This window comes from Rhineura floridana, chromosome 19, assembly GCF_030035675.1.
Source record: "Rhineura floridana isolate rRhiFlo1 chromosome 19, rRhiFlo1.hap2, whole genome shotgun sequence".
Taxonomy (NCBI): Eukaryota; Metazoa; Chordata; class Lepidosauria; order Squamata; family Rhineuridae; genus Rhineura; species Rhineura floridana.
The window spans coordinates 15189239-15201796 of record NC_084498.1 but is presented as its reverse complement, the minus strand read 5'-3'; the positions used below and the strand labels follow the sequence as shown (position 1 = coordinate 15201796).

At 42.6% G+C, this 12558-nt stretch overlaps 1 protein-coding gene across 5 annotated transcripts in view; it reads right to left on the bottom strand.

Moving 5' to 3' along the window:
* The window catches only part of ULK1 (unc-51 like autophagy activating kinase 1), a 111875-nt gene that overhangs the window by 82985 nt on the left and 16332 nt on the right, over positions 1 to 12558 (bottom strand). For all 5 annotated transcript variants that reach the window (XM_061602273.1, XM_061602275.1, XM_061602276.1 and 2 more), the window contains one exon: positions 166 to 198. In XM_061602273.1, the coding sequence (XP_061458257.1) occupies positions 166 to 198 (33 nt within the window). The remainder of the gene's footprint in view (positions 1 to 165; positions 199 to 12558) is intronic.

Genomic DNA, 12558 nt, shown 5'->3' with positions numbered 1-12558 from the left:
GGGATCCCAGGATAGTTGCCATCTCTCAGCGGAACCTACCTCACAGGGTTGTCGTGAGGAAACATGGGGGGGAACCTTGAATGAGCTGCTTGAAGGTTAAGCATGGAAAGGTAACCATAACAACATCCTAATGTTATCCTTTGATAATATTTCAGAATTACTCACCTCCATAACCAAGTACACAGAGTTGGCCATTTCCTAAAAAGAAAAGGGAAAAAAGGGGTAGGGTGGGAGAGAAACAGTTACTTTGAATTCGGTCAACAAAATATGTGTTGTTTAACTGAAGAGGGGGAAGGGGGAAAGAGACATCCACCAAAAATGCTACATTTTCTGCATTTCGATGTTAGACCTCCTGCACTTCCGAATCATACTTATTTAGAGGTGAAGGAAATAAAATTTGCCATTGCATACCTCACATTAGGGGTCGCCAACATTTTTGGGCCAGTGGCAACATTTATTTATGTGTGCGCGCCATGGGCCCTAGTCATAAAATGGCTGCCATGGGGGCAAAGCATATCACAAAATGGCTGCTCTGGAGCCATGGCCATAACTGCTTCAGCATAGGAGAGGCTGAGCCAGTGCAACCGAGCAGGAAGAGCAAATTGCCAATTTTTGAGGAGATACTTAGAGAGACCTTTCTTGGGAACCATACAAGATGCCCAACGGGTGCCAAATGGCGACTCCTGCCTCGCATAGATACTTTTAGGGAGGGGGATCTGATTTGTCAAGGGCTTAGGCTACAGTGTAGTGCCAAACATTTAATGAAGAGTTTACCAAGCTGTTGAAGTCTGCATGCCTTTTCCTTTCAATAGACCTGAACCATTTTGGCCCCATTCATATTCCTCTTGGGTACGATTAGCTATGCATTTAACAAAGATCTGGGCTCAAGCACAGTATTAAAAGGCTTGGCTGTTTCCAGGTTAATGCAGCCCTCTGAGGATTCGTAACTTTTAGGTTCCCGTAAAAGTAACATGTACGCCAGGGAAGGAAATGGAGGACTGGAGACCAAAGAAATGAGGGGCGGGGTTGGAGAGAGACCAAATAATTGGGACTAGAACATAGAAATGTGGCATTTGCATTTCAAAACCTCCAGATTTTTGCAGGGGGCAGGAGGAGAATACAGTTACAATTTATAAATACGTATCTATAAAAAGGACCTTTACCAATTGATTTAAAATAAAACCTGCGAACATGAATTTTAATAAGACCATCATATACAGGGCTGGCCCTGTGGTATTAGCCAGAGATGGAGAAACCATGGCCCTCCAGATGTTGCCAAATGCCATCTCTTATCAGCCCCAGTCAGCATGTCCAACGGTCAGAGATGATGGGACTTGGAGACCAACATCATCTGGAGGGCCACAGTTCTCCATCCTTACAGAAGATAAGAATGTGCCAATCACCATCTCTCAGCTTAACCTACTTCACAGGGTAGTTGGGGGGGGAGAGAAATAATGTACCCCATACTGAACTTTGTTCCCTCTCATGATTTTTGTGAGGTACATGTTTTCTTACAATTATTTCTTTTGTTGATTGTTATTGTGTTTCATTTATACTTTTTTAAAGAGCTACTTTGGGTGCATTTGGGCAGAAGAAACAGGATAGAAAATGCTAAGACAAAGAAATATGGAAATAAACGAAATAACAGAACTGCAAGAAGCTGCGACGTTCACTATTCAATGCATTTCAGCATAAATGCATCACACTGCGCCATAACTAACTGTAGGTAGCTGCATATGGCTACTCAGTGTTTATGAACGTTGCTGCCTTAATCATGGAATAGGAATGGTGTTTCTCATTTATTTATTTAACTTATATCCTGCCTTTCCTCCCAGAAGGAGCACAAGGCAGCAAACAAAAACACTGAAAGCACTTTAAAACATGTTAGAAACAAAAGACTTTGAAACCTATTAAAACAGAACATCGTTGAAAAAGTATTAAAATAAAGTATCTTCAACAACATATTAAAACAAAACAGATTTAAAAACAGATTTAAAAAATAACTTTAAAACATCTTCAAGAGCAGTTCCAGCACTGACACAGACTGGGATAAGGTCTCTACTTAAAAGGCTTGTTGAAAGAGGAAGGTCTTCAGTAGGTATCGAAAAGATAACAGAGATGGTTCCTATCTAATATTTAAGGGGAGGGAATTCCAATGGCTGGTTGGCACAACACTAAAGATCTGCTTCCTATGTTGTGAGGAATGGACCTCCTGATAAGATGGTATCTGCAGGAGGCCCTCAGCTGCAGAGCGCAGACAATCTTTCAGGTATCCTGTCCCAAGCTGCATAGGGCTTTGTACACCAAAACTAGAATCTTGAACGTGGCCCAGTAGCTAAGGGGCAGCCAGTGCAATTCTTTCAGCAGCGGGGTAACATGTTGGCAACACCCTGCCCCTGTGAACGATCGCACCGCCACATTTTGCACCAGCTGCAGCTTCTGAATCTTATTGTTAAATATCACGTTCTACTCTAGAGATGGGGGAGAAATTTGATTCAGTTCACATTCAATGCCGAATCTATTAAATTTGCATTTTCCAAAAGAATATGAGAATCAAAACACAGCCATTCTTCAAAAATCCACATTTCTCAAATTTTTGCGATTTAGTTCTCCAGCCAAATAATGTTTACAGAAATGTGTTAGGGAAAAAGTGCATAAACATGATGTTATTAGTAAAAATAACTTGCAGAAATGCAATACAGTAGGTAAAACTGCTTGCACAAATTAGTACATTAGTCAAAACCGCATATAAAAATGTGTTAGGAGAAATTCAGACTACAATGCTGAAGAATTTTCATGAGGTTTTTTTTTTTAAAAAAATCACAAATTCCTGCAGAGAAATGTGGACAATTGAATTTAAGATTGGAAGAATGAGAAAGAGGGAGAACCAAAATTGACAGATCCTTCCATCCCTATTCCATAGGAACTGACTAAAGGCCACACCATCACAGCATGCAGCTCTGTTCTCTGCAAATGAGGAAGTCCACTGCTTTGCACTCAATAAATTCTGGCACAGATCTGGGAATGGGATACTGTCCATTTTATGACTTCTTATATCCTCCCTTATGTAGCCAAGTCATATCTGAGAAGTGAATGCTCCATAAAGATTAATACAGCTCTTTTATGGACTATTAAAGATAAAAAGAACCAGGGGATGGAAAGGGAAAGAATGGCTACTTGTTATCCATCACCCCACTACCCTTCACTAGCCAAGCTGTTGTAATGTCATAGATTGTCCACAAGCATTCCAGGTGCTGAGGGGGAAGGATGGGTTATGGAACGTTGACAAACACTGCAGCACCAGTGAGGGGAGTCACATATCAATTTGGCTGTGGAGAGGGAACCTTACACTGGGCTAAAGTGTAAAACAATGGGTGGGTCAGACAAATCTTAGTTACATATTGAAAATGAATGATCCAGAGTGTTAGCTGCACAGAATTAGAACAGATTTACTCTTATTCTTCTAGCAAACATTGGAGGCATGGGGTAAAAAGAAAGGCTAATAAAGCAGTCACCTGAATAAATGGTTTGCTAGCCAACTCAAGTCTCAGAGCTGGTGTTTCAAAGGGAAGAGTGCCAGGGATGTATCCAAAACATACATGCAGATCAGGACTCTTTCCCCCCCCCCTGACAAATGGATCTTTGTTTACCCTTCTCACCCATAACCTTTCCAACAAATTTGGTAAACATATTGCTAGCACATCAAACAAACATTCAGCAGCCTGCCTTAGCCAATACGACTCAAGCATGGGGTGGGCAGGGAGGGAAGAGAGAGGTCTGCCTTTTTCCATTTTAACATAACCAAAAAGAAGCAGAATAAATGATTTAAAACTGTAAAACTGCTTTGGAGAGGAGGGAAGAAGCTGTTGTGTAAATTTGTATAGATATTAGCAGAGATTGTCAACGGTCTGAGCTGCATGTGTGCCAGTGTGTGTATTTACCTAAGTAGCAGGCTTTTACCCTGTATTGAGATCACTGAGACTTAAGACTTAGTAAAATAAGAAAAGCTACTTTATTTATAGAAATACATAGTAGATAGGAAAGCATACCTCGTTCTAACTAACTAAGTTGGAGGCACAACACTCAGGAGGGAAAAAGCAAAGACAAAGTTGTCTCCTCTCTCTTGGACAGTCGAAGAAGAGAAGAGAGGAAAGACAACCAAAGGAGGAGCGGCAGATAAGCTTCCCTAAGCATATCAGTCTAATGATGGAAGGAAGTCAATCAAAGCATCACAGGTAAAGGTAGCCAAGCCTAGCCATCTGGAGAACCCTAGCTCTATCTCCCTTCTGGAACATGAACAAAAGAACAAAACACGAGTTGCTCTTGCCCCACTTCCAACAGAAGCCAGTTAGTGGTGTCACTGGTTTCTAAGCCAGTCGGTGCTGTGCACAGTTTCTGCTGTAAATGCACAGCACCGATTCCTCAGTTTCTGACGAGATGATTGTACGTATCTAGACAAACATAACAAGCATGTTTTGACATCGCTCATATGATACCCATCACTACTACAGCTGTGCTGAACCTTACTCTTTTTTGCATGAACCTTGGTTCTTTTTTTCCGCCTTTTTTGCGGGAAGAGAGAGAACTTTGCAAAACACAAACAAGCAACAATAACCAAGGGATGGTTAGCACCCTCACAAAGCCACAGTTCCCATGATCCTTTGGGGGGCAACTTTGGCAATCAGTCTGGTATATGATGCAAACTGAAGCTTATAATGAAGATACAAGTGAACTTCTAAAAAGGTCTGTAGCTGCTGAAAAATATCAGCAAAGTTTGGCCTACCTAGAGTACACAATCAGACAAGCAACACAATCCTACAAAAACTCCCCGCTTCATGCACTGGGGATGAGGATTAATTGCAACTATATAGGAGATCAACAGCTTGTCAGCATGCACTCAAATGGGAACCCACAACCCCCTCTTCCCACCGTTATATGTTCCAACCAGACCCTGAGGCTAAAAGTTTGCAGTTCTTACAGCTGTTAATGTTACTAGGCCAAAATGAATATTGTGTGTATTGGGGGGGGGATCTTTTGTTAAATTAGAGATACATCCCCCCCCCACAAGATATTTCAAGACAGCCTTTGTTGAACTTCTGCATATGATGAGAACAATCTGGCTCACGTTCCAAATAAAAAATACATCAGGACAACTTGGTTGGACACATTGTTCAAATAGTTTTTGTTTTTTTTAAAGTTGGAAGGTGATATTCAGGCACCACCTTTCAGGATGGTCCTATAAAAGCTACTATCATGTTTTCAAATAGACCAATATTTCTTTATTTTATAATAGTATTTATATACCGTCATCTCGCGTGAAATATCAAGGCAATGCACAACAGAACACAAAATATAAATAAAACCAGTACAAAATAATCATTAAAATGCCTGGATAAGCTTTAAAAAATTAAACTGAAGAGGCCCGTCAGGATCCAAAGGTCTTCATGAAACTTTTGAAAGTTACCAGCAAGAGTACCTGGAAGAGCATTTCAAAGCATGGAATCAGCAACACTAAATGTCAGACTCCTTCTGTAGCACTAGAGGTGGTGGTGAAACTGACAGGACTTCTCCAGATCATCTCCATGATTGAGCTGGGATAAAGAGATCAGCCAGCCCTTGGAGTCTTTATTAAATATCTATCCCTCCCCTCCACACAAAGGAGCCCAGATTTGGAACATAGGAAACTACCATATACATACATTGACCTTCAGTCCATCTAGCTCAGTATTGTCTACACTGACAGCAGCTCTCCCACCTGAAATTCTGGAGTCCTTCCCAACTCTAACCTGGAAACACTGGGGATTGAACTTGGGACTTTCTACATGCAAAGCAGATGCTCTGTCTCTGAGCGGCAGCTCCTTCCCCCAAACAAACAACCGCGTAGTAAAACAATACAATTTGAAATAAATACGTATCTCAAGCAATAAAAACAGCCACACACCCTCACAACTAATAATTTCAAGACTGCCAAGAACAGGCTCTTCCAGCCTTCAAATGCCTGTGTAAACAGGAATGTTTTTAACTTCACAGCGAAGGAGAGCACAGGAAGCTGCCTTATACCGAATCAGACTCCTGGTCCATCTAGTTCAATACTGTCTACACTGACTGACAGCAGCTCACCGGGGTTTCAAGCAAGGAGCCACTCCCAGCCCTACCTGGAGATGCCAGGGATTGAACCTAGAGCCAGTATCGATTGTTGAACCATGGAGCTACAAGAGGATCCTTAGTTGAAACACATTTTTCATAACCTACTTGCAGCGGCCAGACTGTTCACAGGAGTAGGGCACTGGTAACAAGCTGAGAGCTGTACTGGTTACCAATTTGCTACCAGGCAGTCTTCAAGGTCTTTGTGTTAATTCACAAAGCCATAAATAACTTGAGCCCAAAGTACCTTAAAGAGCCCCTGGTTCTTTATGGTCAACCTTGATTGCTGAAGTCTTCTGATGGGGCACTGGTGGTGGTCCCACATGCCCCTGAGGTTCGGCTGGTCTTTACCGGGGGCTGAGCCTTTAGTGTAGCTGGCCCTGCCGAGTGCAACTCCTAGCCAGTAGAGGTTTGGAAAGTGTCCTCTTTTTTAAAAATAGATGTCTTCTAAAAACAATATTATTCAGACAGGCCTTTTGTGCAGCCAGCTGTTACTGAAAGGTTTGATGTTTTTATTGCAATACTTTGTTTTTAGTCTGTATACCATTTTGTGATATTTTATATGAAAGTGCAGTTTATACATATCTAAATAAGCAGCAATAACTTAAAAACTAAGCACACAATTCTCTTCCTGGTTGCAAAAGCGTCTCCATCTACTTGTCTGGAGGCAATTCTTACTGCAGCTGAATGGCCACTTGCAAGTCTGGCCTAATGACAAGCCTGATGCACACAAGCTCATTTCCTAATCCTTGCCGACTATTCATAATTTCCAAAGCTTTACACGCCAGGGACAGAGTCGGTCGTCATTTCTGATAAGAAACAAATCCCCAATGGACAGCAGCAAAACATGAAATTATGAATGCCAAAGTGAGACTTCTTTCCCAGGAGATGTAGAAGTGTATAAAATTATGCAAGGTGCAGCGAAAATGGATAGAGAAAAAAATTCCTCCCTCTCCCATAACACTAGAACTTGGGGACATACATTGAAATTGAACCTTGGAAGATTCATACCTGACAAAAGAAAAGCATTTCTTCACACAGTACATATTTAAACCATAGAATTCGCTCCCACAAAGAGGCAGCAATGGCCACCAACTTGGATGGCTTTAAAAGAGGGTTAGACACATACATGGAGGAGAAGGCTATCCATGGCTACTAGCGACAGAGGCTGTTCTTTCCCCTCCACCGTTGGGAGGCAGGATGCATCCCCTGTATGCCACTTCCTGGGAATCACAGGTGGGATGAGCCCTGTTTGCCATTAGTCCCTGCTTGTAGGCTTCCCACAAGCATCTCGTTGGCTGCTACAGAACAGGATCCCTGACTAGATGGACCTTTGGCCAGATCCAGCAGGGCTCTTATGAGATCATAGGAAACTGCTTTATTATCAGGACAGACTATTTCCCTTTTAGTCCAGTACCGCCTCCTCCGATTGTCAGTGACTCTCCAGGATCTTAGACCGAGCTCTTTCCCATCGCTTGCTACCTAGTTCGTTTGCTTGGGATTGAATCTATGACAACCAACCTGCATGCAAAGCAGGTGCTCTGCTGCTGAGCTATGACTGCAATTTTAAAAAGTGGTCCAACTTGTTTCTTTTCCCTTAACAACACAGCTACATTTCCTGTCTGGGCTCCCTATAACAACATGATTGTTGCCATCCTGATTCCTTTCAGCTCGTTCAGACATTCATCCACCCACACAAAAAGGATTTTTAAAATGTACGCAAGCCAAACAGGGACCATGGCGTTTTCACACCTATGTACAAGGCTATAGAATGGCCCCGGGCTAACCATTGAATAAGACTCCAAGGAAAATAAATCAAAATTCCAGTGATGCATGGGCTTACACCACACCCATTGATCACCTACAGCCAGACCTTTATTTCCAAAGAGTCTGGGCATGTAGCCAGGCACAGCTCCAGGTGGACCAGGTCTCCACCTGGCATCAGAGGCGACGCCGCTTCCTTGGGCTCAGGGCCTGTTTAGCCTCAGTATCAGAGGCCAAACATACCCTGGGTGCAAATAGGTCATGCTGAGCCTCGGCAGAGGATCCTGGCCCCTCACCCTTAGATGGAGTCTGAGCCAGGGCTGGATCCAAGACCAGATCCTCTTTGCCTTCCTCTGATGAAGACTCCTCTGATGAGGACTCCCCTGGCCAGGACCTGACACTACCCCTGTCCTAATACTATAAACCAAATAAAGTATATATCATAAATGGTGGGTGATGGATGCCATGCTGGGTTCTTAATTGTGCAGGCTCCTGTGAAAGCCTTTCTAGTACCATCTGAAGCATATTCAATTAATCATATTGGTGCAGGGGGGAGTCTCAGGTAGGTAATAAAACAGATCTTTGCCTGCAGCCTTGGAAAGCTGCTGGTGGTCAGAGCGAACAATACTGGGCTAGACGGATATAGACCAAAATGGCATGACAGCTTCCTTTATTTATAAAGATTTTATTTAACAAAGAAAACCAGATATAAAAACCTATAGCACACTCAACAAGTTTTGCTGTGCAAGCAGGTGTTGTACACACAGGTTTTGTTGGAAATAAACCTTCCACCACATAAAGCAATTAATTTCCTAGGCCATATTTTTTCCCTCTCACAAAAATCTATGACATTGCTCCTCAACACCTGTAACTTAAACAGTGAGGGCTCCTTCCCCATCACATTAGCATCCCATCCTTACACAGAAAGACCAATGTGGATTTGCAAAGGTTTTCCTTTCTTGGGACTTACAAGATGAGTTGCTAATTAGATCCCTGGAGGCTTTAAATTCAGTGTCCCTCACTAGCTACGCGTGAGTGATATTCAGCATCTGGTCGATTAGTAGATTGCCAGGTCTGATGACCTAATTCTGCCTGCTGTCCTAATACTAACTCGCCTGCTGCTCAATCTAGGGAAACAGAAACGGTTCCAAGTAAGAGGCGCTTGCCTTTGTGCGCACGCTTTGGTTTCATCTAGCACTTCTGCAAAGAGTGTTTGCTTGGGAACCACAGGGAAATACAAACAAACGGCTGCAGCTATTTTTTAAATCATAAATCGTTCTAATAGAATGCAAAAAAACCCAGGAATATTTAACCTTCCGCAAAAATGCAAATTCTAAATGGGGCGGGGAGGGTTCTTTACAAAATTCTGGAAGGTCAAGAGTAATCTTGTGAGAGGCAACGAAAGAAAAATATTTTTAGAACGGTGATGGAATGACCTTGCCTGTGCAGAAAGACCCACATTAGACTCACTAGACATTCTGAATTCCATGGATCAGTTTTACACCAAGTGAAATAAGTTACAAGGGCACCACACGTACCAGGTTTTTTCCCCCTCATGGACCACTTGAAAATTGCTGAAGGTCTTGATGGACCGTTAAATGATTTTTCTGCCTGTTGTAGCAATTGTAGTGCTAGATGCTGTATGCTTTTTAATTATATTTTTATTGCTTTTACTACTTATCTTGTATTTTATTGTATTATAATGGAATTCAAATTGTAATCCAACAATAATTGGAATTCAAACTGCAATATAATAACTGGAATTCACATTGCAATACAGCAAGATGCAAGATATAAGAAACAGAAGCAGCAATAAAATATAGTTAAAAATCAATAATCAAGTTTTTAATGCGACGGATGAGCCACTTCCCATCTTCAACCACAAATCCACAGACATACTATGGACCACCTGAATGAGGCTCACGGACCACAGTTTGAGAACCCCCGATATACACCATACTGAAGAAAACCCAATATTCCAAGTTATAGAATACCTAGTTATTTGCATGGAGTTGTCCAAAAGATTCCCACTAATCTAGCTGACACACTCCTCACAGAGGGATCTAGCCAAGATCGGGATAGCTAGATGAGAAGCAAAGATAGAATCATAGAATAGTAGAGTTGGAAGGGGCCTACAAGGCCATCGAGTCCAACCCCCTGCTCAATGCAGGAATCCAAATCAAAGCATTCCCGACAGATGCCTGTCCAGCTGCCTCTTGAAGGCCTCCAGTGTCGGAAAGCCCACTACCTCTCTAGGTCATTGGTTCCATTGTCGTATGGCTCTAACAGTTAGGGAGTTTTTCCTGATGTTCAGTCGAAATCTGGCTTCCTGCAACTTGAGCCCATTATTCCGTGTCCTGCACTCTGGGACGATGGAGAAGAGATCCCGGCCCTCCTTTCTGTGCCACCCTTTAAAGTACTTGAAAAGTGCTATCATATCTCCCCTCAGGCTTCTCTTCTCCAGGCTAAACATGCCCAGTTCTTTCAGTCTCTCCTCATAGGGCTTTGTTTCCAGTTCCCTGATCAAAGCCTGCGTTTGAAAAATGAAAAATACCTGGAGTGGGGAACCTTTCTTCAGTCCAAGGGCCATGGTGCTTTGCGGGAAACTTTCCAGGGGGCCACATGCGAGTGATCAGCGGGGTCAGACCAATGAATATGACGGTACATAGGCTACATTCTAGCCATGCAAAAACAAGACGTTTCTATACACACAGAACTACATATATATCTATGGTATATCCATCCAAGCAACCAAGCAGCATTCACAGTTCAAGGACACATCTCAGCCAGACAAAAACATTCATGAAACAGGCCCAATAAGAAGCATGGCTTGGGGAGGACGAACAGCTTAGAGCAGGGGTTCTCAAGCTGTAGGCCCGTGGCCCACCAGTGGTCTGCAAGCATTATTCAGGTGGTCCTCGGCACCGCATTAAATATTCATATTGGTTTTTAATTGTATTTTCATTGCTTCTTTTCTTTCTTATAATTTGCATTCCATAGCATTCAAACTGTAATACAGTAAAATACAACATAAGAAATAAAAGCAGCAACAAAAAATACAATTTAAAACCATACAGCATCTAGCACAGTGCATTACAATTGCCACAAAAAGGAAGAAGAATCATTAAGTGGTCCACCAAAATCATCAGTCATTTTCAAGTGGTCCGTGGGGAAAAAAAGTTTGGGAACCACTGGTATAAGGAGAGTCCCGTGGGCCTAATAAAAAGACCCGGAGAACTGCAATTCAGCTCCTAAGACTGAGGTTTGCACCTCCTCCCAGGTTAAACCACAGTTTAGTGCAAGGCTGGGGAACCCATGGCACTCCGCAAGTTATAGGACTAAAGCTTCCATCATCCTAGACCAGGGGTTCCCGAACTGTGGTCCGCGGACCACCAGTAGTCCACAAACTTCATTCAGGCGGGCCATGGTGTGTCTGTGGATTTGTGGTTGAAGATGGGAGGCAGCACAATCCATCGCATTAAACATCCATATTGATTTTTAATTGTATTTTTATTGCCTCTCTTCTTACATATTGTGTTTCCTGTATGACAATTTGAATTCCATGGGATTCTATATAATTCTATGGCATTCAAGTTATAATACAATAAAATACAACTTATAACATATGAAAAGGAATAAAAATACAATTAAAAATCATATAGCCTCTAGGACAGTGCATTATGATTGCTACACCGGGCCAAAAAAAAGTCATTAAGTGGTCAGCCAAGATCTTCAGCAATTTTCAAGTGGTCTGTGGGCAAAAATGTTTGGAAACCACTGTCCTAGACCATTAGCCACGCTACCTGAAGCTGAAAATGTTCGGGAACTATTGTTCTAGACCAGCCTTTCCCAATTAGTGTCCCACCAGATGTTGTTGGACCACAACTCCCATCAGCCTCAGCCAGCATTGCCAATGCTCAGAAAAGATGGGAATTGTGGTCCAACAACATCTGGTGGCCCACTAGTTGGGAAAGGCTGTTCTAGACCATTAGCCATGCTATCTGAAGGTGATGGGAGCTGAAGTCAAACAACGCCCGGAGGGCCAGATAATCCCCACCTGTGATTTAGCAGAGCTAGAATTCCCAGAAGGATTTAATAATCAATCCCTCTTCCCAAGGAACTCTGGGAACTGTAGCTCGGGAGGGGGAATAGGTGTCTAAGAACTCTGGGCACACTTAAACTACAGTTCCCAGGATGCCTTGGGGAAAGCCATGGCTGTTTATAAAATGGTATCACAGTGCTTTAAGTGAATGGTGCGGATATGGTCATAGATATGAGAGACTGACTGAACATAAGTTCATGGCCCTCTCTACAAAGCTGAGCCTACCTCTCTTTTCCTCTTCTTTGTCAATCCCCAGGCCTGAAACCTTATACCTTGGGCAAATCTCATCCCTCAAAAACCCAAGCAGACCAGCTTTGGGCACAGAGAGACGAGAAGCCAGTCATAAGTTTCTAAAAACAGATATTTTCATAATGGGGCTGTTGACAGAGCTTGAGAAAACAGCCATGTGAATAACACCAGGAGAGTAACTAGAGATTCACCGTTGCATTAAAAAAAACCACACACATAGCCACATGCCAGTCTCCAATTACTCTTGGGAAATATCCATTAAGTCACCTTCCAAAGAGCTCTGAGTAATGCTGCCCTCG